This window comes from Lolium perenne, chromosome 5 (assembly GCF_019359855.2).
Source record: "Lolium perenne isolate Kyuss_39 chromosome 5, Kyuss_2.0, whole genome shotgun sequence".
In the NCBI taxonomy this organism is placed as follows: domain Eukaryota; kingdom Viridiplantae; phylum Streptophyta; class Magnoliopsida; order Poales; family Poaceae; genus Lolium; species Lolium perenne.
In genome coordinates, this window is record NC_067248.2 from 87,632,537 (window position 1) to 87,658,516 (window position 25,980).

The following is a 25,980-nucleotide window of genomic DNA, read 5'->3' on the forward strand; positions in this document are numbered from 1 at the left end:
ATAAACCTTGGATAATCCACTTAAGGGAAACTTGCTGCTGTTCTACAAACCTCTGCTCTTGGAGGCCCAACACTGTCTACAAGAATAGAAGCACCCGTAGACATCAGTAGGCTGCAAGGAAGCTCGTGCGGGGCGTGGGCGGATGGGGCGCCACGCGGTGGTTCTGCTCTGCAGGGCGGCGATGGAGGAGCGGAGTTGGAAGAAGAAGGCCGATTGTATCAGTGGTGAAACCCGGTATGACCGGGTGCGATAAACAACACGAACTCGGGGCGGAAATTTGGAACAAAAATCATCGATTCTCGGAGATATACAAGAAATTAGGCCACGAAATTTTGGGGAAAGGTAGATCAACACCAGAGGCAACAGATCTATGGATTAAAACCACAAACAACGCAACAAATTTAGGGATCAAATTTCGATCTATTTTTTTAGGCAATTTTTTGGCAAAAATGGAGAGATTTGGGTGTCAAATTGGTAGCAACCTTTGCTCTAATATCACATGATGAATTCTAACGCCACGTGGGTTGCCCGATCTCACGGATTGACCGAGGGAAAGGCGGAGGTGAGAAAGAACACGATGAACACACCCAAACGCACACCAACCCGATGCAATTCTGGTTTACTCTCGATAGCCCAAACCACCCTTCAGATAGAATCTCTCGAGAGAAAGACACGAGGTTGAATCCTCGAGAGATAGACCAGTATACAATCGATAGTCACACGAGTGAAAAAACAAAGTAAAATCACAAATATGAAAGATCAATTATATGAGAAGTGTCTTAGTACAATAGATTTGGTAATTCAAGGAGATGGTTTCCCTAATCTCAAAGGGATGGAGGAGGCATAAGCCAAGCTCTCACTAGTCTAGTCATGAAGGGGAGGGGAAAGGGGAAAGTCCGGTTTGAACCTGGGTGCATGTGAACCCAGGTTGGAAATGCATTTTCGAAATGTGAAAAAATTCTGAAATAAAAATAACTGGGTACGTACGCATGTTTCATGTATGCGTAGAAAGTTTCACTATATATACTGCTATATAGCCCTGCAAAATTTCACTTTTTTGCCGAGACAAAATAAAAGGTTTTTTCGTCAGGAAACTCATGTCCAGGGCACATATTTGAGATCATCTGGGAAATCATTTTGTGTTTCAATTTTTAAAACATGTTTTGACATCACAAACGGAACTTTTCAAAAAGTAGGTTCACATGCCCCATGTTCCATATATGCAGTCCTATATATAGAGAGCCACTAAAGGAGAGGTAGTTTAGCTATACAAAAGGATAAAGAGTTTATATTTGATGCTCTTTGTAGTGGGCCGTCAGGGCCAGCGCAAGTAGGGCGACAAGGCCGGTGCAGGTAGGGCCGCAGTGCCGTCGTCCTCAAGTGTAGTGAGACACAGCAGTGCTGGTCTTTCTTCACATGGTGAAGCGAAGCGGCTGCATCAAGTTTGTTAACTGAGCTCCAAACGAACGAGCATTACGATCTGCTGAGATTCCAGCTTTATGTCTAGTCCTATCGGACACATTATTAAGTATGCTCAAGTCAGAAATGCTGCAACGTAGCCAATAGCAAACCACAGCCGCAGTGTTAGAGAAATAGTGATCGAATAATCGAGAGATCGAACGTATCTTTAGCCTGATCATTCTGAGGCGAGACATACCCCATCAAAACTGTTCACGACAGCAATAAAATATCTTCATGTGAGGGTAAATAGTTTCGAAGCAAAGGCTATCAAGTACTCCGTCCGGTCTTTTTTAATTGACTCGAATTTAGTACAAAGTTGTACTATTAAAAGAGACCGGAGGGAGTATCAATCATGTCAGGATAAGTAGTATGTTTCACCTGTTGAGGTAACAACTCATAAGTGCGTTCTTGCAAACAAAAACAAACAAACATTCCTCGACATAAGTAGTGCATTCAGATATCCAGCTTGCTAAAAAAAATTCATAGACTCATAACACATGTACAACTCGAACTCAGCAATCCGGAAATTAAAAAAAAAACATAAATAAGCAAATGAAACCCAAAGAATAAACATAATACTGAAGTTGTGCTATACAGGAAACACGGATGGTTAAAATCGATTGAGAACCTTGTATTTCATAGCATTCCACCGCGCTTGACAGCAGTAGAAAAGGGTTTCTGCTGCTCAATTATCGCCAATTTGCAAGCAAAATTTATTCAGACATGATACTGTTAAGCATTGAAGCAATTTTTGCCGTCTTGTAATCATCCCGGAGTTGAATGAACCTGCAATTCAGATCCCAACTTTAGTCGCGAGCTTAGCAAATAGTGGTATACAAGAGAAGTTCATTGTAGGTGCCTACCGTAAAGCATCTTTCCGGATGCTGGGGCTTCCTTCAAACAAGGAAGCTAGACTTTCGGGAGCAACAATAAAGACATTCGCCATGCTGCAAAACACATAAAGCAAAGAAACGTTAGGGGCAAAATTCAGACAACCATCAGGGGAAAAGAACTATAGACAAGTCATACTTACATTCCAAGCAGTTCAAATTTCTCGTCTATGGAGGGGGCATTGAAGCTACGGACAAACTCCCCATACTCAGTAATGTCACGTTTCAAACGTAGCCCACCACTGCAAAAACAAACATGGGACTGTACAGTCAGCCTCGGCCAAGACAAACAACTTTGTCGCCGCCAGCCTGGTCTGATTGTTCAAATGATCGGTGAATAGTACTATGCCTCAACAACAATATATCGAAGCATACATGAGAGCATAAAGGCATGCCTTAGTCTCGGCCTATAGGGTATCAACTTTATCCATGAAGAATATGATCAATAAATATGCATGTGGCCCTATACAGCTCTAGAAAATAGGGAACAGCAAATGTACTAGTCATTTAGTGTAATTAGTTGTTTTCAAGATAATATCACCTAAGATAAGTTTACATGCCGAGTTGTTACTTGCCTGCTATCATTATTATTTGCAGAGTGAATTTTGTAGAACTATGCATTTGATGGTAAAAATATCATGAAATAGATGTCACCAACACATGGACCACCTTTGTCAGAATAAATTAAATTTGGTGGGTGGAGTTTATTGTGTTTTCTATACTAAGCAAGTAGCTTTAACAAATGATCCTAAATGTCCAGTTTCCCACTAGTAATAGTCATATGTGTAGTTCGCGAAATTTGGTCGAAGTATTGTTGCTGATAGCAGACAAGACTACCTGACGGTGTTAAAAACTGTAGCATAAGGAGGACTAGTAGGAGTCTAGGAGGTCTAAGCAGCCGGTGAGTAAAGGACCTCTTCCGGCAAGAAATCAGTGCTGAGAAGGGAGAGAAGTGTGTGTGGATGGAGAGGGGAAGATGCAGCTGCTGTAGTGAGACGGAAAAAATGCGTGCACGGGAAATCGCCACTGCTCCTGGTGTCACTGGCATTGTTGTTGCTGCTGATTGATTGTGTTCCTTTTTGAAGTCCCTTGTGTAATCGTGTTGATTGGCCCCAATATGCCTAGCGCCATGCACTATTGGTGTGGGGGTTAAGTGGCGTTGCTAACCAGATTAGATATTAGACAGTCAACATGAATAAAAAATCAAAAGACAAAGATGAATAAATTCATCTGTTAATATACCTGGGACTAAATGTGAACTTTTGCCAATGATTAAGCAGACCCTTGTGCAAGCGGTTTCCCTAGAAGCACAGCTCAGTTAGCATGCCAATATAACACTGAGTAAAGAATCAAAACATAAGTGGTCATTATCAATAGCGGAGCAACCGATTACACGTGTTAACTCAGTATATTAGATTACAGTACAGGAGGGTTTTGATTCGCACATTTTGCTCCTGTAACCGATTACACTGGAATACGATGCCGTTAAACGTGTTTGTTTAAGTTGGCCTGTAAACAGGTTCCCCGTAATCGAGTCCCGCCGCTGTGTAACCCTGATACCGCCAACCCCCCGGCGGAAACGTATCACGTTACCAGAGGAGAGACGACTCTCGCTCGCGACCATCTACTCCCATCCCGTCACTCATCCGCGGCTCTGTCGAGTCCATCGCCCATCGCTCCTTCAGCAAGTCTGGCGCCCATCATCCCTCTGAGGAGTCCGCCGCCAGCAGCGCGGTGCATGCTGCCTTCCATCCCGCCCTCATGTGCGAGCCCGGCGAGGAGCAGCTTCTGCCCCCAGTCTCCGTCAGCGCCTTTGTAGAATTGAAGCTTTCCAGATCTCCATAGCCTCCTGATGCCGATTTGTTCTTTACTAGGTTAGCAGGTGGATCTTGGACTTCTGCCCTTCCAATTATGGTATCAAATTCCTTTCCGTAGTTAAAGCAAACAAAATCGATAATTTTTTTATTACTCCGCTGATACCTCGGTAAACCCATTCCATTGACAGTCCTGTTAACAGTTCCCGATCCAAACACGTCCATATTAGTGCATAAACAAGCTATCCCAGCTACCTGCATGTGTTTGCTTGTAATAAGAAACTTGATGCCAAGTAAAGTTTGGATAGTGACTAGTGCAACAAGTGCAGTGTGAAACAGGTCATGTTGTAATTAGGACGCTATTCTTCCACTTCTAATTCCACACAAAAAAAAAAATCAAAAACACGTAGCACTATAGCAGCATCGTTGTGCTAGGGAGTACTGAATATGAAGCACGTGTTTTGAAGGCGTGCCTTCAACGCCAAGGCATACCTGGACCTATAGGATGATAAGGCAATGCCCCTTGTCTGGCCATAAGATCATATGGCGGCAGCGGAAGTCTGCTGCCACACATTCGTGGCCGCAATTTTTATGTGGCAGCTACCGCTGCTCAAAACACCATGGTGAGCAGAGGCAGCATGATAAGAGAAGATGAAACCAAGATCCCTGCTGCTGCTGCCTCAAGGTCCTCCCACGGTGACCCAGAGCTCACCACCACCCGATCCCAAATTGATCTGAGAGCCCCGAGGAGAGTAAAATATATTTGGGGTACCCAAACTTGGCACCCGTGCCCGCCTCCATCACCGTACATAGGAATACGCAATATACGGTAACTGCAGATGGCGCACGGCCCATATCCGTCACTGGCGTGGGTAGAGCGTCGTATTTTGCTGACGTGGCTCACGTTTGACCCCATATGTCAGCCACCTACCTCCACACAAACACAAAAATCTGGGATAAAGTGAAAAATAACCAAGAAGGGGCTAAATTGCAAAGTAACCCGCGCAGCCATGGCCGACTCCGGCGACTCCTCCCCGCCTCCGCCCGCCACCAACTCCGGCGACTCCTGCCCGCCTCCGCTCGCCACCAACTCCGGCGACTCCTCCACGTTCTCCGCCGCCACCAACGACGTGCACGACGACAGCAACAATGCCTCAGACGCCGCCGCAGCCTGTCGCCGTGGCCCCGCCCCCCTCGCTCCCGCCGCCGCCCAAGGTGCGCCATGGCCCTGCCCCCTCGCTCCCGCCCCCTCCGCCCGCGCTCGGCCGCCGGTGCTGGCACCGAGGATGAGGCGCGCAGGCACTCCACCGCGTGGGAGAAGGATCCCAATCTCTGTCATTTTTCAATTTAGCCCTTGCAGTTCATTATTACTAACAAATAGTCTCTATGGACAGTCACTGGCTGACATATGGGGTCAAATTTAGGCCACGTCAGCAAAATACGATGCTATACCCCTCGCCAGTGACCATTATGAGCTCTGAGCCGACTTTAGCTAACGTAAAATGTGTATTCCTATGTACGGTGATGGTGGCGGGTAAGGGTGTCGAGTTTGGTGATGCGCGATGTATTTTACTCCCCCGAGGAATCCCTATCAAATCTAGATCTGAGCCCCCGTGCTGTTTTGTGCTGTGTGTTGTGTTCTGCACTGCTTTTTATTGTTTTTTTATGCGTGCACTCTGGTGTGCATCATTTGCTGTTTAGTGTATGATATTGCCTGCTTTGCCCTACTCGTTATCGCTGTTTGGGATTCACTGTGCTTGCACTCACTGGTTATTCCCTCATGTTTCTTCCTAAGTGCTTAAAAGGTGTAAAGGGGGTGGGCCGCTCATTTCCCCATCCTACCATAAAAACCATGTGTGCATAATCACGAAGCAAGAGAATGTCCTATCCTCATTTCTTGAATTCCGTAGCATATTTTACATGACCTTGTAAAGTTGCTTATTCATACACAGAAGAGATCCAACTGTTTGGGAGTCAAGAATGATCATACCAGCTCAGTCAAAAAGGACTGTTTGTTGAGGCCTTCTAGGGCACTGAATGCAACCTCCAGAACACGAGAGAGATAAGCTACAATTCTGACATAAACCAATAACAACACGTTCATTAATTTAGTTATCTTGGACCAGGCAAAACTAAAATATACAAACAAACACCTTATGCAAGCATTCGTTGGCCGATGATCTGGTGCAGCTCCATCATCTGGTGACCGATAATCTGTAGCTTTCTGTTCTGAAGATAACAGTCTTTCTACCTAAGAAGTAAAGTTTAAAAAATTAGGCTTATGAATAATTATTTTTTGCTGAAAATACCCTGTGACTGCACTGAATTATGTGATTCATTCATTTTTCGATGTAACAACTAACAAGACAAAAGGTAGATCAGAATGTATGAGATAAGTGGGATGAGTGCCAACTTAAGTATGACCGAGAAATAGTTGGGCCATTGAAAATAAGTATCAAGTCATAGATTTCATAACATAAATATGTAGTAACAGATTATTTCATCGGTGCAGGTACTGTGGCGTGCATACTGCATCTCACACTGTCTATGTAAGACAGTCAGCCCTAATTCTTAAAGAAGAAATAAAACACTTGTTTCATTCTGTGTATGCCGGCTAGAAATTAGCAATGTTTTGAAGAGCTCACTCCTTTTTATCTAGCCCTCTAACCTTTGGCTGGAGGCATAACCAAACAATCAAGGGGCGCACCCAAGTCTTGCCCTTCAGAGCTATCCCAAGCAAGTTAATGACAATACATGTATGAGGTCCATTTGAAACACCATTATTGATTGTTCCTTGTGCTCATGATTCAGCACAAGTTCTCAAGAAACTCCTGTGCACTAGTTTCTTTTCCTTCATTATTTGTTCATGATACCAATAATTATCATAACTCCGCCTATGCCTTTTAGGAATAGCCAGTCCCAAGCCCAGTTAAAGGAGGAGCTTTGTGATAGGCTTGGCGAGCCAAAGTAAAAAAACCAGCCATTCCGATGGATATGAAACCCAATAGAAACTCGTTGGGGCGTAACCCTCTTAGCGACGCGCCATATCGGAACCCGGGAATGGTTTTAAATGAGCAAGAGCTAGGCCGCCACCGCCTTAGTGGTGCACCATATCAAAACCCGGATGTGGTATTCAATGAACAAGGGCCGGGCCGCCACCGCCTTAGTTGCGCGCTACATCTTCGCCCAGATGTAGTGTTAAGTGAACAATGGTCTTTGCATCTCTCTCGACGGATGCGAAGGGCAAGGTAGCTAGCTGAGGCAAATAGGTTGCGGGTGGATAGTTGGAATGTAGGATCCTTGACCGGGAAGCTACGAGAGTTAGTGGATGCTACGATCAGGAGGCGTGTAAATATCCTTTGTGTCCAAGAGACTAGATGGGCGGCTCAGAAGGCGAGGGAGGCCGAGAATACCGGCTTCAAGCTTTGGTATTCAGGTTCAGCCAGTACTAGGAACGGCATACGTGTCCTCATAGATAAGAGCCTTAAGGATGTAGTGGACGTTCCTCATAGATAAGAGCCTTAAGGATGTAGTGGACGTTCGGAGAAAGGGGGATAGGATCATCCTACTCAAGCTACTTGTTGGGAATCTTGCCCTGAACGTTGTTAGTACTTATGCCCCACAAGTTGGGCTAGGAATGAGCGCTAAGAGGCAGTTTTGGGAGAAATTAGAGGATGCCATTAGAAGTGTACCGACAAACAAGAAGCTCTTCATTGGAGATCTCAATGGCCATGTGGGCACAACTAACATAGAGTTTGAGGGTGTGCATGGGTTTGGCGACAGAAACCAAGAGGGTAAAGACATCCTAGACTTTGCGGTAGCCTATGACTTATTAGTCGCTAACACCTTCTCTAGGAAGAGCCAATCTCACTTAGTGACCTTTAGTAGTGCCCAACACTTTGTGTGTTTGACTCTATCCTCATTACAAGAACCGATAGGAGGGCTTGTTTGGATTGCAAGGTGATCCCTGGGAGGTGTGTTGTGGCACAACAACATAAGCTTGTGGTAGCCGACTTCAGTTTTCACACTCGTATAATGTGGGATAAAGGCATCAAAATCACAAAAACAAAGTGGTGGAAGCTCAAAGGGAAGCACAACACACCTTTAGGGAGAGGATGATCACGAAAGGACCATGGGACGAAGAGGGAGATGCGGATAGCATGTGGATGAAGATGGGTACTTGCATTCGGAAGGTAGCTAGGGAGGTGCTTAGAGTGCCAAAGGGTAAGAAATCGGAAACTAAGGACACATGGTGGTGGAATGAGGATGTCCAAAGGGCTATCAAGGAGAGTGCTAGAAGAGTTGGCGCCACGATAGAAGCACAAGCAACAAAGTGAAGTACAAAGAGACCAAGAAGAATGCAAGGCGAGTTGTGAGTGGAGCAAGGGGCGGGCCTGTGATGAGCTATATGATAGACTAGGCACAAAGGAAGGCGAGAAGGATATCTACAATATGGCGAAAATTCATGAGAGGAAGACGAGGGACCTCAACCAAGTTAAATGCATCAAGGACGAGGCTAATCGACTTCTAGTGAAAGATGGATATGGAGGGAGTACTTTGATGGGTTATTCAATGATGGGAACGAGAGCACTATGCCCAAGCTGGATGACTCCTTTGATGACATCAATAGGCATTTCATGCAGAGGATCCAAGAGCTTGAGATTAAAGAGGCCCTCAAAAGGAGGAAAGGCCCTTGGCCCTAATGATGATTGAGGTGTGGAGAAGCCTTGGAGACGTGGCAATAGTATAGCTAACTAAGATATTCAACCACATTTTTCGGTCAAACAAGATGCCCAAGGAGTGGAGAAAAAGCATATTAGTACCTATCTTCAAGAATAAAGGAGATATTCAAAGTTGTACTAACTACCAAGGGATTAAATTATGAGCCATACTGATAGAGGTGACTTTCTTACTTCGCCAACTTATGGAGAAATATAGGGAGCAGAAGAAGGGCCTACATATGGTCTTGATCGACTTGGAGAAGGCGTATACCAAGGACGGTCATGTGGAAGGAGCTAGAGAAACACAATGTTTCAAGAAGGTACATTACCCTCATCAGAGATATGTACGACCGTGTTTGCGCAGGTGGATAGTGAGACCGATACCTTCCCAATCACGATAGGACAACATCAAGGGTCAGCCTTGAGCCATAAATGTTTTCCTTGGTGATGGATGAGGTGGACAAGGATATACAAGGAGATATTCCTTGGTGTATGCTCTTTGTTGATGATGTGGTGCTAGTAGATGAAACCAAGGCTGGCGTAAATAGGAAGTTGGAGCTATGGAGGCAGACGTTGGAGTCAAAGGGTTTTAGACTTAGCAAGACCAAGACTAAGTACATGCAATGCAACTTTAGTGGTGTTGGTGGCAAAGACAGAGATGTCGGTTCAGAAGGGCATATAGTGCCTAAGAGGGGCATCTTCCAATACTTGGGATCAATGTTGCAAAGCAATGGTAATATCAACAAGGATGGTTGCCACATGATCAAGGTCGGGTGAATGAAGTGGCGGCAAGCATCTGGTATCCTATGTGAAAAGAAGGTCCCACAAAAGCTAAAAGATATGGTTCTATAGGACTAGGACGGCAATCAAACCAGCGATGCTATATGGGAATGGTGGCCAACTAAAAGACAACACATCCAACAAATGAGTGTCCTAGAGATGCACATGTTACGATGGATGTGCGGCCAAACAAGAAAGATCACATTAGGAACAAGGTAATTCGCGATAGGCTAGGCATAGCACCGATCGAGGAGAAGCTAGTCCAACACCAACTAAGGTGGTTTGGGCATATCCAGCGGAGGCCTCCACAAGCTCCAGTTCGGTGGAATTCTAAAGAGTAAGGAGAAGACTAGAAGGGGTAGAGGACGACCAAAGTTGACTTGGGCGGAGGCGGTGAAAGAGACTTGGGATTGGAAGGTCCCTAAAGTCTTGGCTCTTGGGTAGGACTGCATGAAGATCAGCGGTCCATGTGCCAGAATCTTAGTTTACTCTCTTTTTTCCTTCTCCTTGTTTTGGTTTCCTTTTATTTTGATTGTGTTTCATATCTAGCCTAACCCAACTTGCTTAGGACAAAAGGCTTTGATGTTGTTGTTGTACCAATAATTATCATGGTCCAACAAATATTCACATATGAAAAAGAAAAGAAGGTAGCCTCATAAGATAGTATGAAGGGATTATAAAGGTTATTTGTGGACAATCTAACAGTTTTTTGTGTACTTGTTTCCAATATACGCCAAGTACTGGTGGCTATTTCATCAAGCAAGCGGGAAAAGGCTCTCCAGAGTCGCTCTGTTATTAACTAGGACTAAGAGCAACTCCAAGCCTAAGAGCAACTCCAACAGAGGCACTATATAAGAGGCGCTATATATCACGCGTTGAAGAAACTTCTTTTGTAGCGCGTGAACGAGCAAAACCGCGCTCCAGCAGTCGCTGCATTTCCGCACACCAGCTTATTTCGTCCCCGCACACGCTTTCTTTCCCGCATCCAGTCCAACGCGCAGCAAAAAACGAGCAGCGCGCAAATTCCCCAACCGCCCTGCATCTTCTCCCGAGCGCCCACCCGATTCGTCTTCCCCGCGCCTGCGCCGGCGATATTCTGGCGATGGACAGCCTCTCCGCGTCTGCGCCGCCCATTTCGACCACCGCCGTTCATCCCCGCGTTGCGCCAGTTCAAATCCTGCCTCCGGCTGCCGCGGCAAACCCTTCGGTTGTGCGGAACCTGTTCATGGCGCCGCGCCCAAACGCGACCAGCGGAATCGCAGCGCCATCTGCGGCACCAAGGACCGCGGCAGCCAAGCACCCCGCTTCTGCTGCGGCCGGTGATGGAGCGAGGAGGCCGAAGGCGACCGCCACGCTGACGGCTGTTGTTGCCTCTGCAGCGCCCCAATTCCCTCGACCGCAGGCGCCGCGCCCGATTGTTCCCCCGCTGGCGCCATCGACGTTCCAGCCATGGAGAAAAAATGCGACGCATGGAGTATGAGAGGAAAGTTGCTTTGGAGGAGAAGAGGATAGCCATGGAGAACAAATGCGACTCATGGAGTATGAGAACAATCTTTACTTCACCGATCTTCCTCTTATGATGACACTCAAAAGGAGTATGTGAAAGTGATGCGTGAGCAAGTGTTAGCTCAAAAAAAAATGATGGCATCCATGGGATGCTTCGGTGCCATGGGAGCAATGGGCGGCATGGGAGGAATGGGAGGAATGGGAGGAATGGGAATGGGAGGCATGGGAGGAATGGGAGCAATGGGAGGCATGGTAACTTTGGAGGCATGGGATCATCTTCAAGTGGCCATGGAGGTATGAGTGCCATGGGAGGAATGGGAGGCTTTGGATGCATGGGACCTCCACCGAGTGGATTCATGGCTTCCATGGTTACTCCAATGCCTTATCCGAATGATGGGCATGAAGAATCTCCGGCTAATAACACCAGAGTTGCCAATGAAGAAGAAGTTGTCCAAGATGGTGATGGACAAGATGAAGATGATGCTTGAATGCTCCGGTTTGTCTCATTTTGTTTTATGAGATGGTTTTGGATGCATTGAACTTTGTTGTCTGGAGTATGCATTGCTTTTGGACATGTGATGGTTTTACCAAATTACCTATGTTTAGTCCACAATTAAATCTTTTTATTTGATGTGCAAGATGAATGTTGATCTTGTTTCATATGTTTGATTTGATGTGCAAGGTGAAAAAACTGGCTAGCGCTGCATTATCGCACGCCTGGTAAACCTCTGCTTCTGCGCGCGATATTTTAGCGCCTCCCGTGAAGCAAAACCACTCTAATCCGCCCTATCTCAGCGAAACCACTCTATAGCATGGCTGTTGGGGTTGCTCGAAGAGCCTACGCAAACCTCTCGCATGATGGTACCAAATGCATCGTAACAGTCCCCATAAATTTGTTCTAGACATGAAAAAGGAAAAGAGAAGGTGCAAACCTCACACATGACGGTATCAATGCATTGTAACAGTCCTTTGTGTGCAGCAGCCTCAACAACAGATACAGCCGATCCCATATCTTCACAAGCAGCTGGATGAGCCCCATCGACAGGCAGCAGTAGACGCGATATAGTATTTGAGAAGTACTACACAGAGTAAAAATCAGCATGGTCCATTGCCTAGCAACCTAGGGTGCATATTTAACACATGTCAGTACATATTACCTGCTGGAGAATAGCTACACTGCTGGCGCAACGCTGCACGGCAATCATGAAGGATCTAAAGCTACTCTCACCCTGAGCAGCTGCCGCCTCTGCCTGCAAATGTTTCAGATCTAGTTAACTCTTCCAACCATGGGTAAATGTTCACAACTAGATGTGCCTCAAGGCCAAAAAATAGAAGTAGATGAAAGAGCAGAAAAGCAGACATACAGCAGAAGCAGCAGCCGCGGCAAGCCTTCTACTAACACTTGTCCCAATGCCATATTTATCCCGCATAACTGCAGCCTCATTTAAACTCTCTCTAGCACGGTCGAGCCCTTCGGTTAAGTATTGGCTGACCTATATAACAAAAACAACATTGTCATTAGAAGAGCATCATACTCCTGGATTGTCGTATGTTATTGATGGCCCATGGTTCTTTACTTACTTGATCAAGCAAGCACGCAAATATGGATCTCACATTAGTTGCGACAGTAGTAGGCTGCACAAGAATTTAGTTGTGATAGAAGAAAAAAATGAAGTTGAACAGCTGTGAAACTAACTTTCAAATAGTTTTAAGAGAAAATATGCTCTTGCCATGAATTCCATTTTGGATACTCCCTCCATCCCATGAAACATGTCTTAGATTTGTATAAATTTAGATGTATCTAGACACTATCTATTGTATTGATACATCACAACTGAGACAAATCCAAGAAAACTTTCATTGGATGGAGGGAGTACAAACTTTTCAAAAGTTCAATGCAAATACAGAGATTATTTACCCAGTAATATAGTAATTATTAACACAGGGAAAACCAGTTCAACCTGGGAAAACAACAGTGTGCATCTTGATATTGCTTCCTCGTTCCAACGAACAAATTCGTTGACTACAGTAACTGATAGAAGCTGCTGTGGTGAGGTAGTCGCGGATGCTCCTTTTGCACGTCCAATTGAGCCAGTCGAATCAGACTGTTGCTTTGCCTCAGCTCTCAATTCAGCCATCTGCCAAGTGAACCAGTGTTACAAAGTACGGTACTCTGAAATATTGCAATCTGAAGATGCAAAAACTTTAACCTTTGATTGATATAGCTGTCTGACTGATGCCTGCTCAAATTCCGTGTACTCATCTTTGTGACAAACATATATGGATTCCGTGAGACCTACAAGAAATAAAAAGAACAAAACCATGATGGCGCTAAGAGTGGTACTCCTTTGGTTTGTATCTAGTCTACTTCAAAAGTACCTAAAACATCTTATATTGATGCACCAGAGGGAGTATATTTAACTTAATACAAGACTAGAACTTCAATTAATTTGGAACGGAGGGAGTACTGTCTACCGAGGACCTTGAATTAACATACTCCCTCCGTCCTAAAAAAAAGCTGCTCAAATTTTTCTAGATACGGATGTATCTATAACTAAAATACTATGTCTATATACCTTCGTATCTAGACAAAGTTGAGAAGCTTTTTTAGGGACGGAGGGAGTATTTTAACTTGATATATTTATAGGACACCAGAAGTTCAGAACATACCAGCCAAAAGACAACTTCAAGAATATTATTAGTAAAGGTTAATGACACTGCATGCAAAATGTTAAAAGGTATGTACTGGCAATAAATTACTCGTAGCTCAGCCAAAGGACAGTCTACTGCTAGCTTTTCTGCTCCGGGAAATTTCAGCTAAAGCTGCCAGCTTCCTGGGTGGAAATCGTTTCTCTAAATGTTTTTCTTTCAAAAGATGCACTATTTTCAGTAATAATGTTTGCAACATGCAGCAGAAAGTAGTACACCCATGGTGATATCTATTTTTGCACTTGGGGTATTAAGGGTGAACCAGCGCTCCAAAATGGGTATATAGCCTGAAGTTTCTGGGAAATTGGGCAATTACTTGCCAGTTCGCGAGAGAAAAAAAAAAGATTAAGCAATACAATGTACCTTCAATATCTAAATCCCCACAGCCGATAGACTGTAACTCCTTGGCAAGTTCTTTTGTCTTGTCATATGCTACTGCCAGAACTCTTAGATACTGCCATTACATTTTGACAGGAACAGATCTCATGCATCAGTCAACGATGGCAAAAGAATACAATTAGGTTGTAGATAGTGTACACAGTGCTTACATGTAGAAGGCCACCTTCTTCTATAGGAGGCAAGCTAGCAAGAGAGGGCCTTATCAAAAGTTTATCAAGAATTGCTGTGACTCTTTGTTCTAACACTCGCTGAAAGGAGTAAATCATTAGTCTTGCTTTCTCAGTAAGATAAACAATGTTGATCACACAGACAGGGCTACTTAATAAAACATACCTGCACAAGAATTGACATGACCTCGTTCGGAGAAGGAAAGACGGCCATTATTGTAGTTGCCTCTTTCCTCACAGTATCTAAAACAGCAACAGGAAAACAACATTATCATAAAATTATCATCCAAGTACAGCCTATAAAACAATAAATATCACCGTATAACTTGTAAATACCAGCAATTTCCTTGTACAGGATAGACAGACCCTCCTCAATAGTACTGGAGTCAGCTTCAGGACCATCATCACCAAGAACAACTTGAATATCAGTGTTCATAATTTCCACATCAATGAACATTGGCCTTGTTGCAACATAGTGTTGCATGGCACTGGTTCCCCGATTGAACTGCATTCAATGTAGCATGATGAAGTACGCCAAATCAAGTAAGCGTTGAATAATACTACATGCCTGTTTAGTCTAGTGCCTGCTCCCAGAATCATCGGGAAAACACAATAAGCAGGGGCCAAAAAACCAAAAAAAGATCAAAAGAAGTAGAGCTTGAAGATGCTTACAAGCTTATAAGTTTGCAAAGGCTTATAGATTAATTTTATCCAGACAGCTAGACAGCTTACGACATATCAAATAAGCAAAGGTGCCTGAGCTTGTAAGCCAGAAAGCTGGCTTATAAGATAAGCTTAACCTAAGCAATGATATAACAGGCCAGACACTATATTTACTTATTTCTTCCTGCATACAGGTGGAGAGGTGCTCTGTGTCATCATACAGATATGTCAGTCCAGTCACACTGGACCCATTTTATATTTACCCCACATAAGTTATAATTCTGCACTCAACATAAGTATCAAATCAATATATTCAAACCAGTCATCATTATCTTAACCTTGCTAACAGTGCTACACCAATAGACACCATCCGGTGTAAGCAATGTGTTTTTCCTTCAAAAATCAGCCAAATTGAACATGAAAAACAGTAGCATGTCCTTTGCAAAGAGTGCATACCTGCGACAAAATTTTTGCACATTCCGCCATAGTAGACAACTCTCGTCTCTGTGATGCAGTATCAAACCGAGATAACAATCTATTCTCCAGTTCTAAACATAAGATTAAAAAAAAAGTCTTAAGTAGATGCCAAAAGCATAGTTAAGGAAAGTTCCGGGAAGAAAACAGACCATTGCAATATTCTTGAAGATTTGCAACTGCGACCTCCAAACCACGGCTTGCATTAGCAGAACCCACTGCTGACGCAACACCATGCCTTCCGACATCCTCCTCAGCAAATGATCCTTCATTACCACAACAACACATTCTAACATCATGCTAGGCACAAACATGATGGGCACTAATAGGCCTCGAAAAATGAGCAGGCAAACTACTATTTCAAGCTTGATGAGGTTTGCATTTATTGCTAAGTGACTAACTGAAGCTCCCTGTAAATAACACTAGCTGTAAGGTCCTATAGTGCTAATAAAATCATCAACTAGCATAAAGTTAAAATAACAAGGACTAGAAGATACTACAGCTATATCCATATTGGACTTAATACTTTCATTACAACTTGACTTAATGTTAATGTACTAGCAATAAGAAAAATCAAAAGGTAAACATGTACAATGGCTACGAACAAAATACAAATTCAGTTCCAAACTATAAATCAACTTTCTATTCTAGGTTTCCTATTGGTCTACGTCTCTAGTAAATTGACTCGTAGTTCAAGTCTCCTTGTACTGTATAGCTGCCCTTTGGGCTGGACGCAAGCATGCAACCTACGCAGCACCATATGGCTGAAACCTCATGTCCGTATTGGATACGGTATCCCAATACGGATGTCCCTTGTACGTGTTGGATACGTATCAGTGGAGTATCGGGGAATGAACCATTTAAAACAAAAAAATTAACTTCAACCCTGATACGTGCCTCATATTCTTCAACACAGATTGGATACGGCTTAGCACAACAGCCCAGTAAAGGGGAGCATAAACCTAGTTGACCAGCTTGATGCAATGCCCCTCCTCTCCATCAGTCCTCCAAGTAAGACCAAAGATGGCTCAGCTCTAGGGGCCACCACCAGATCCAGCAGCCGGCAGCAGGCTTCTACCTCCTCTCCCTCTCACTCTCAGGCTACGCCGCTCCAGCAGCAGCAAACAGGAACAGTTCGAACAGCAGCTCGCCTCCACCCTAGTCTCCAGAAAACAGCAATAATGTACACTCAGGTAGCGTTCCCCTTCTGATGTAGCCCCGCTCGCCAACGACACTACATCAAGACCAACAAGTCCCCCAAGTGGACCAATGACACGGGCTCGAGTCAAAACGGTACAAAACTCGCTCCTCACTACCCTCGATCTCGGTACCCCATTGGATGGCTTGCTACCTCGTGCCGACACGCTTTGTGTTATTAGGTACAAGGAGCATCAAGACCCTGGAGAGGAGGATACACCGTGGTCAAGAGGAGGAGAGGAGCAGCTGGACGTGAAGATGTGCATGGAGCTAGACCCGACGTCGCCCGAAGCGTGCAAAGGGAAGAAGGAGGCCAGCCGGTCCAGGACCCGGTCGACGGCCCCCAGACCGGGCCACCCGGTCCAAACCAGGTTTGGCGCTTGTGCCAACCGGGCGACATCCCGGGGCTCCAGGACCCCCCTCCGATCACCATCCGGTCCCAGACCCGGTCAGGACCGGACAGCCCGGTCCCAGGGCCGGGCCGACCAGGCCCCTGACCGACTTCGTCGAAACGCCTTGTCAAAACTGCTTAAGTCGTGTACTTCGTACCTTTTCGCCATGTGTCGCCTTGTAGACCTATATAAGGACCCAGGACGCCCCCTTTACCTCTTTAGACTAAATCTGAGCCTAAAACTACTTTTGAGCTTTGTCTCCCTAGGGTTAGATCCCCTTTGTAATCAAGGCTACTCTTGTTGAGGATTTGGATATTTGTGAGTGAGATTCAAGTGCCCCCACTCTCTCTCGCTCATCGGTCTCCGTCTCCAACACCAATCTCTCCTCTCGGAATTCTACTTCGCATCTCTTTCGGGTGGATTCTATTGGCGTGGTCCATCGAGCCACGAGGGTAAGAATCGGTTGTATCGGGTTGGTGTGCGTGGGTTTGTTCTTCGTGTTCTTCGTGTTCCTCATCCTCTCCCTCCTTCCCCCTTTGGATTCTGGGTCAATCGCGAGATCGGGCCACAAACTAGGTCTTAGACCTCATCATATGGTATCAGCAGCTCTTGGTTACCACGATTTTGACCCCCCACCCACCCAATTTCGTCCCTAGAAAATTTCCCAAAAAAAAAATCCCCAAAAAAAAAATCCCCAAAAAAAAAATAGCCCTAAATTGCCTTTGGATGGATCTGAGATTTGGTTGAGTTTTGAGTGGTTTTGATCTGTTGATTTGGTGTTCCTAGTGTTGATCTACTATTTCCCCCACCTTTTAGCCCCCAATTCCTTCGTTTCCTTTCGATTTGATCCTTTGGTTTTGGTTTGGGGACGAACAAGAGAGAGAAAACGAAGAACACGGCCAGCCGGTGCAGAACCCGGTTGACCGGAACCCCGACCGGACCAGCCGACCCAGCAACCGGTCGACCGGCTGACCGACCGGGCCATCCGGCCACAGACCCGGTCCAACCGGTTTACAGACCGGGCTCCCCGTCTTCGACTTCGACTAACACCACCGCCGATCACCACCACCACCATCATCTCCACCATCGCAGGTATAACTTGCAGTACCCTTGTAGCCCTCTTCTTTTTGCGATCTGTCCCACGAGCGAAGCTTTTTGAGTGTTGCGAAACATCGCACGAGGTCCCGACCGTGAGGGTGTGCGTTGTGTGAGTAAAGCTCATAAGTAGAGCTCGAGGGGTGGCAAGCAAAAGCATAAGAGCATAGTGTGCTAGTAAAAAAAAAGTGCAAGTGCCACCGATACAAAAAGAGTTGAAAAGCTTTTAAGCAAGCAAGAGAGATAGAGAAGAGAGACCTCGTGCGAATCTTGGTGTTTCTTTTCTATGCAACCTAGCTTTGATCTCTTCTTGTGTTAGTTTGACACCGAGCACACCCTTGCTAAGGGGTTCTTACGTTTTTCCGCTCGTTCCTTGGTCATACTAACCCCGCTCATCTCGTGTGTGAGTTCCACATCTTTTCCGTGTTTCTAGTGATCTCCACTTTGACACTTGATTTTTGGACCTCACCCACTTTTAACAACATACTTAATTTTGGATTTCATCTTTTGGCTTTCCACCATTCTTGCCTACCACCATATTTGCTAGCTTTTGCGTGTGTTTTTGTGTGTGCGCCCGATACAATCGTGTTTGCTCTCGGTTCGGTTGATCGCCTCAATACCATCACAGCAAGGTAAAGGTGCGAGGTAGTGTTCTTCCACTAACATACACAACATAGTTCTTGTCTTGCTATCATGGATAGGCATGGAGACCAAGCAAAGGAGGATGAAGTCCTACACAACACCGAGAGGTTGGCTACCCAACACAATCTATGGGCGCAACGCCAAGAGTTCAAGGAGCAACTCACCTTGTTCGAGACACGCATCGATGAACAATATGAAGAAGTGGCCCACAACTTCGCCCAAGTGAACCAAGATATATCACTACTTCGTGAAGCTACGGACAACTTGCATGACCAAGTGACGGCCAATGATGCAAACATGGAGAGGCGCATGGATAGTCTCGAGCGCGCCATCACCAACTTGGGTCGCCGACATCGACATCGCTCTACTTCCTCATCATCAAGCTCGATGCACGATTATTCCTCTCATGATCGTCATACTTCGTCTAGCTCCAACTCAAGGCATGAAGACCATCATCGTCCTCATCGACATCATGATCGCCATGAGGACTCACGTTCAAACTCTAGGCGTGGCGAGTTCCATCGCCATGCTCGTCCTCATGAACGTCCTCCGCAAGAAGTACTACAACAAGCTCGCCATCAACATGATCGCCATGCCCACCATGGGCGTGACGACCAAACTCACGACAACGTCCTCCACAACATGGAACCGGCACCGCATCGTGAGCCATATGTTGATGCTCAAGACCAAGGTCATCAAGATCCACCGAGGCGTGATCTTTGGAATCATCCTCGCCACAACCAACATGGAAGAGGAGAACCGGCTAATGCACAAGATGAGAGAGCCATCAATGAACGCCGTCACCAACCTCGACAAGATCTTCGACAACACCGTCATCGGGAACCAAGTGAAGCTAGTGTTCAACTTCAACACCAACCCAATGCTATGGTTGGCCGTGCAAGACCTCCTCCACCACCTCAAGCCGCAAGAGATGAAGGCTTCCGTCCTCGCCGAAGAAATTTGGAAGATGAAGAGAACATGTATGGCAAGCTCAAGTTCAACATGCCCAAGTTCAAGGGTGAAGACGATGCCGAGGCCTACCTCTCATGGGCACTCAAGGTTGACAAGATCTTCCGCATCCACAACTACTCCGGTGCCAAGAAAGTGGCCATGGCGTCTCTTGAGTTCGAAGATTACGCCAACACTTGGTGGGAACAAGTAGTCACTCTAAGGGAAGAAAAGGGTGAACCTCCAATTGACATTTGGGAAGAGATGAAGGAGGAGATGCAAACTCGTTTTGTGCCAACACACTACACGACCGATCTTTTCAACAAACTCCAAAAGTTGAAGCAAGGCACCAAGACCGTTGAGGAGTTCTTCATGGAAATGGAGTTAACTATGATGCGAGCAAACATCCAAGAATCCGAGAACCAAACGATTGCTAGGTTCTTCAATGGCCTCAATTACCCCATCAAGAGGATTGTGGAGTTCCAACAATACTCCAACATGGTTGAGTTGGTTCACCAAGCATCCAAGGCCGAACGCCAAGTGAATGAGGACATCAAGTACTCCAAATCAAAGCAATACTTCGCCTTCAAGCTAGCTACACCCACTCCTACAACAAGTGTCAAGCCATCTGTTTCCTCTACAACATCCAAGCAACCGACTATCCAAAGTCGCATGAAGCAACACAATTTGAACAAGAGACATGCTAAGTGGGTTGAATTTATTGAGTCCTTCCCTTATGTGATCAAATACAAAAAGGGAAAGGACAATGTGGTCGCGGATGCCCTTTCCCGCAAGAACAATCTCTTACTCACTCGCTTGGATTTTCATGTTTCGGGCCTTGAGAAGATCAAAGAACTTTACCCTTCCGACTCTTTCTTTGGACCAATCTTTGCAAAGTGTTCCGTTGACCGAGGGATTGATGATTTCTATTTGCATGATGGCTAATTGTTTAAAACTAACAAAATTTGCATACCCGAGTCTTTTCTTCGTAAGTTGCTTTTGAAAGAGTCACATGGAGGTGGTCTCATGGGCCACTTTGGTCGCGACAAGACGCTATCGATGCTATCAACCCATTACTTTTGGCCCAAGATGAAGCGAGACGTGGAGCGCCTATGCAATCGTTGCACCACATGCTTACAAGCTAAGTCTACAACCAATCCTTACGGTCTTTACATGCCTTTACCCATTCCATATGCACCTTGGTCGGATATAAGCATGGACTTTGTGTTAGGCTTACCAAGAACAAAACATGGTCATGACTCAATATTTGTGGTAGTTGATAGGTTCTCTAAAATGGCTCATTTCATACCATGCCATAAGAGCGATGATGCTTCACACATTGCTTCATTGTTTTTCAGGGAAGTGGTTCGCCTACACGGAATACCGGCAAGCATTGTGTCGGATCGAGACGTCAAGTTTATGAGTTATCTATGGAAGTCGCTCATGGCAAAGTTTGGAGTGAAGCTCTTGTTCTCATCGTCCTCGCACCCTCAAACCGATGGTCAAACGGAAGTGGTCAATCGAAGCCTCTCAACCCTTCTACGCATACTCGTGAAGAAAAATTTAAAGTCATGAGAAGAGTGTCTCCCCACGCGGAGTTCGCCTACAATCGAGCCAAGCACTCCACAACATCACGGAGTCCGTTCATGGTCGTATATGGCTTCGAACCGCACACGACGCTCGACCTCCTCCCACTACCTCTTCATGAAAGAACCAACATGGACTTCGACAAGCGCACCACCGCCATGAAGAAACTACATGAAGACACAAGAGCAACCATACAAGAGCATGTACTTCGCCAAGCTACCCGCCTCAACGCCAAGAAGAAGGAACGAGTGTTTGAAGAAGGAGACCTCGTGTGGATACATCTTCGGAAAGAAAGGTTTCCTCATGAACGCAACTCCAAGCTAAAGCCAAGAAGAGATGGACCTTTCAAGGTCCTCAAGCGCATCAACAACAACGCCTACGTCATCGACATACCAACCTCTAAGTACTTGGTGAGCAACACGTTCAACATCTCGGATCTCTCACCCTATCATGGAGATGAGGAGGAACAAGAGTCGAGGACGACTCTCTCCCAAGGGGGGGGGGAGATGATGTAGCCCCGCTCGCCAACAACACTACATCAAGACCAACAAGTCCCCCAAGTGGACCAATGACACGGGCTCGGGTCAAAGCGCTACATGATAAGGTGAACTCGCTCCTCACTACTCTCGATCTTGGTACCCCATTGGATGGCTTGCTACCTCATGCCGACACGCTTTGTGTTATTAGGTACAACGAGCATCAAGACCCCGGAGAGGAGGATAAACCGTGGTCAAGAGGAGGAGAGGAGCAGCTGGACATGAAGATGTGCATGGAGCTAGACTCGACGTCGCCCGAAGCATGCAAAGGGAAGAAGGAGGCCAGCGGGTCCAGGACCCGGTAGACCGGCCCCCAGACCGGGCCACCCAGTCCAAACCGGGTTTGGCGCTTGTGCCAACCGGGCGACATCCCGGGGCTCCAGGACCCCCCTCCGGTCACCATCCGGTCCCAGACCCGGTCAGGACCGGACAGCCCGGTCCCAGGACCGGTCCGACCGGGCCCCTGACCGACTTTGTCGAAACGCCTTGTCAAAACTGCTTAAGTCGTGTACTTCGTACCTTTTCGCCATGTGTCGCCTTGTAGACCTATATAAGGACCCAGGACGCCCCCTTTACCTCTTTAGACTAAATCTAAGCTTAAAACTACTTTTGAGCTTTGTCTCCCTAGGGTTAGATCCCCTTTGTAATCAAGGCTACTCTTGTTGAGGATTTGGATATTTGTGAGTGAGATTCAAGTGCCCCCACTCTCTCTCGCTCATCGGTCTCCGTCTCCAACACCAATCTCTCCTCTCGGAATTCTACTTCGCGTCTCTTCCGGGTAGATTCTATTGGCGTGGTCCATCGAGCCACGAGGGTAAGAATCGGTTGTATCGGGTTGGTGTGCGTGGGTTTGTTCTTCGTGTTCTTCGTGTTCCTCATCCTCTCCCTCTTTCCCCCTTTGGATTTTGGGTCAATCGCGAGATCGGGCCACAAACTAGGTCTTAGACCTCATCACCTTCCTCCTTCAGTCCCTCTCTCTCTTTCTCGTGTAGATTTCCATCTAACGGAGCTGCTTAGGAACAGGGTAGTCTGCTTTTCCTAGCAGCCAGCTACACATATTTATTAATTATTTTAGAAAAAATAGTAAATCATATCCCGCTATTGGTGCTTTTCAAAAATGGTGTATTTGCGTACCCATACTATATCTGTATAGGTGCCGCATAGGATGCAACAAGCTCTATCCATAACAACAAGAGCATGTTATCACTCCTAGATGAAAGAAAGAATGTAAAGTGCGACAAAAGGATCTACATAGTTCACTTAATGATATTAGAAAGAAAGAACTAATGAGAGCTTACGCAATTTCTGTGCAATTGAAGCAGCCTCAGCAACACGACTATCATCAGAAAATAAAGGAGAAAGTTCCATAAGGTCCCCAGGTGTGCTGTTGAACTCCATCAAATACTAAAAAGAAGCATACTTCGATTAAAATGAGATCTATATCAGACAACCAAACAAATCTTCCTCAAACAAAAAGATCATGACACCTTAATGAGATCAATCGTCTGACTGGCAGTTTCCCTCTGAGATTCTGCACTCTGAGGTGGAAATAAATATTACATTAGATTGGAGGAAGCAACAGAACAACTAAGCAAAAAAACTAAAGTTATAACCAATGAATCTACATAATAATAGCAGACAGATACTGTATAATAGATAATCACCTGTAGATGATCACCAATTTTAGCAGCAGTTTGCCCAACACTGGAGATCCGAGAATCCAACCTAGCAAAGCTATCAAATAAACCGTCCACACCTTTCTCAAGCTGGAAACAATAAAATAAAGAACATATAAAGCGAACCAGAATAGGCAGAACTTGTAAACTGTATTAGAAGAATATCGCATGGGGAATGGCTTAGGTGAAATTTATATTTCTTAGAAGGGAAAACGAAATCAATCATCCAGCTCTTCTTCTAAATTTGAGGAGACAGCAACATTGAACAAAGTTGCATAATGATAATGAGATGCATATAAAAAGCAGCTGCCAGACTAAAGATTGGAAACATTTGGCCAATAATTCAGGAAATTTTTGGCCAAAATAACCATCTTCACGTATATTTTATTCAAAAATGCAAAAGCAGAACTGTGTTGAAAGATGGCAGCCAATATCTGGTCACAACTAGTCAATTAGACTATCTCTTTTTTTTAGAGAAATCATTAGATTTTGGGTTCATTCATTCACTACTTTACCATCATGTATGTTCTATACATCAATTGCTTCAAGGATTTACTATATAACATTACTGGTGTGTGACTGTACTGCAGGATTCCATATCGATTGAAAGAACCCATATAAAACTAACTCCATATTGGAGCTTCACAACTTGTGTTCTCGAAAGAGCATATTTCTCAAAGCTTTGAAACAAAAGTAATGGGTGCAACCTGGAAACCAAATATACAGATTCTTCTAGTTCTCTTCTTTTTCTCGCCAACTCTCTGTTATTAAACTTGCCACCACTGGCTGTAGGAACAACTAATTGCAATCCTCTGACCTTCATTAGATTTCGGGTTCATTCATCCATTACTTTACCGTCCGTCATGTATGTTCTTCAACAATTGCTTTAATGGATTCACTACATAACATTACTGGTGCATGATAGTACTGGAGGATCCCATATTGATTGAAAGAACCCATACAAAAATAACTCCAGATTAGAGCTTGACAACTTGTGTTCTCGAAAGAGCATATTTCTCAAAGTCTTGAAACAACAGTAATAGGTTGCAACCTGGAAACCAAATATACAGATTCTTCTAGTGCTCTTCTTTTTTTCACCAACTCTCTGTTATTAAACTTGCCACCACTGGCTGTAGGAACAATTGATTGCGCTCCTCTGACCCTCATTGCCAAACACAGAAATGGGCGGCTAATGTGTTCTACATAGTATTTATCAAACAGCGTCTATGGTACAGATCTTAAAACTGGACACCTACTCATCATCATAGGTTGATATAGATCATAAAACGATGAAAACAAAAGAACAAAGTTAACATATAGGTAACAAAAGATTCTGCCAACTTGATCATTTAAAAATTGCTAGCATAATAATAACTAACCTCCCCGAGTGTCTTCCGATGCTTGGCATCCTGCGTAGCCACCTCCTTCTTCAGATTCTGGAGCCTCTTATCAATCTATCGACAGGAGGAGCACAAAACAGAAGAGTCCAGCATCAGCACATAGCATTCCATCACCCCTAGCATCAGCGAGTCGCAACCAACCTGACGACGGAGGTCGACGAGCTCCTTGCAGGAGTGCTTGAAGAGGCCGAGCAGCTCGTCGACGGCGGGGAAGACGGGCGGCGCAGCCCCGAGCAGGGGCGGCGGGGGCGGGGGCACCCCTGCCGCGTCGTCCGCACGGAACTCGGGCAGAAGCTCGTCCACCAGGTCCCCGAAGAGCGCGTCGAAGGAGAAATCCCCCTGCAAACCCCAAAACGCTTAGGTCAGGATGGAAGGAAGGGGCATGCCGAGATCAACAGAACCGAATCGAATCGAATGAGGCGGCGCGCCTTGAAGTCCTCGAGGTCGAGGGTGAGGGGCAGCGCCGCGGGCGGGTCATTCGCTGGCGGCATGGCGGCCAGCCGGCCGGCCGGGGAGATCTGGGAGGGAGAGAGAGGAAGCGGGTTTTGTGTATGATCTGGAAATTGGGTGAGCGGACTGGGCGGGGCGGACGGGACGAGAAGGAATCCACAACGGAGGCCGTGGATGGTGGAAGAACAAACAAGGGGCAGGTCACCGGGACACGGACTAGAATCCTGGCCGTCGGACAAAAAGTGAAGATTAGAGCAACTCCACTCGGCACGCCCCTAGCTTCAAAGGTTTTTTCGCCTCTTTCTTTCTATCGGTGATAAGAAGATCCCAATTGCTAAAAAGTGCTTGGATGCTCCCTGTCAAACCGAGCACTCGCTCGTGAGCCGTTGGATTCGCTGTTGACGGACGGATTTCACGTGGCTCTAGCGACCGGAACCCACCTGGACGCGGACCGTTTCGCACCTGAAACCCGG

At 45.7% G+C, this 25,980-nt stretch overlaps 1 protein-coding gene across 1 annotated transcript; it reads right to left on the reverse strand.

Moving 5' to 3' along the window:
- Window positions 1-2,006: 2,006 nt before the first annotated feature.
- On the reverse strand, window positions 2,007-25,652 carry LOC127300744 (exocyst complex component 5). Its single transcript, XM_051330905.2, has 24 exons — window positions 25,486-25,652; window positions 25,199-25,396; window positions 25,037-25,111; window positions 23,646-23,747; window positions 23,469-23,519; window positions 23,280-23,385; window positions 15,737-15,850; window positions 15,567-15,658; window positions 14,784-14,952; window positions 14,614-14,690; window positions 14,430-14,528; window positions 14,245-14,335; window positions 13,383-13,468; window positions 13,134-13,310; window positions 12,754-12,807; window positions 12,537-12,665; window positions 12,330-12,422; window positions 12,105-12,251; window positions 6,319-6,416; window positions 6,156-6,240; window positions 3,594-3,652; window positions 2,495-2,593; window positions 2,325-2,408; window positions 2,007-2,247 (listed from the first exon to the last, which is right to left on the reverse strand). The coding sequence occupies exons 1-24, from the start codon at window positions 25,546-25,548 to the stop codon at window positions 2,175-2,177; spliced, it is 2,421 nt and encodes an 806-aa protein (XP_051186865.1). The 5' UTR covers window positions 25,549-25,652; the 3' UTR covers window positions 2,007-2,174.
- Between the last annotated feature and the right edge of the window lie 328 nt (window positions 25,653-25,980).

What these genes read in the sequence shown, in the direction of transcription:
- LOC127300744 (XM_051330905.2), bottom strand. Translation starts at nt 25,548, where the DNA reads ATGCCGCCAGCGAATGACCCGCCCGCGGCGCTGCCCCTCACCCTCGAC. An exon ending in TTGCGTGCTTGCTTGATCAA is followed by an intron (nt 12,666 to 12,753) that starts GTAAGTAAAGAA and finishes TTTGTTATATAG; the next exon opens with GTCAGCCAATACTTAACCGA. An exon ending in AAATTTGAACTGCTTGGAAT is followed by an intron (nt 2,409 to 2,494) that starts GTAAGTATGACT and finishes TGTGTTTTGCAG; the next exon opens with CATGGCGAATGTCTTTATTG.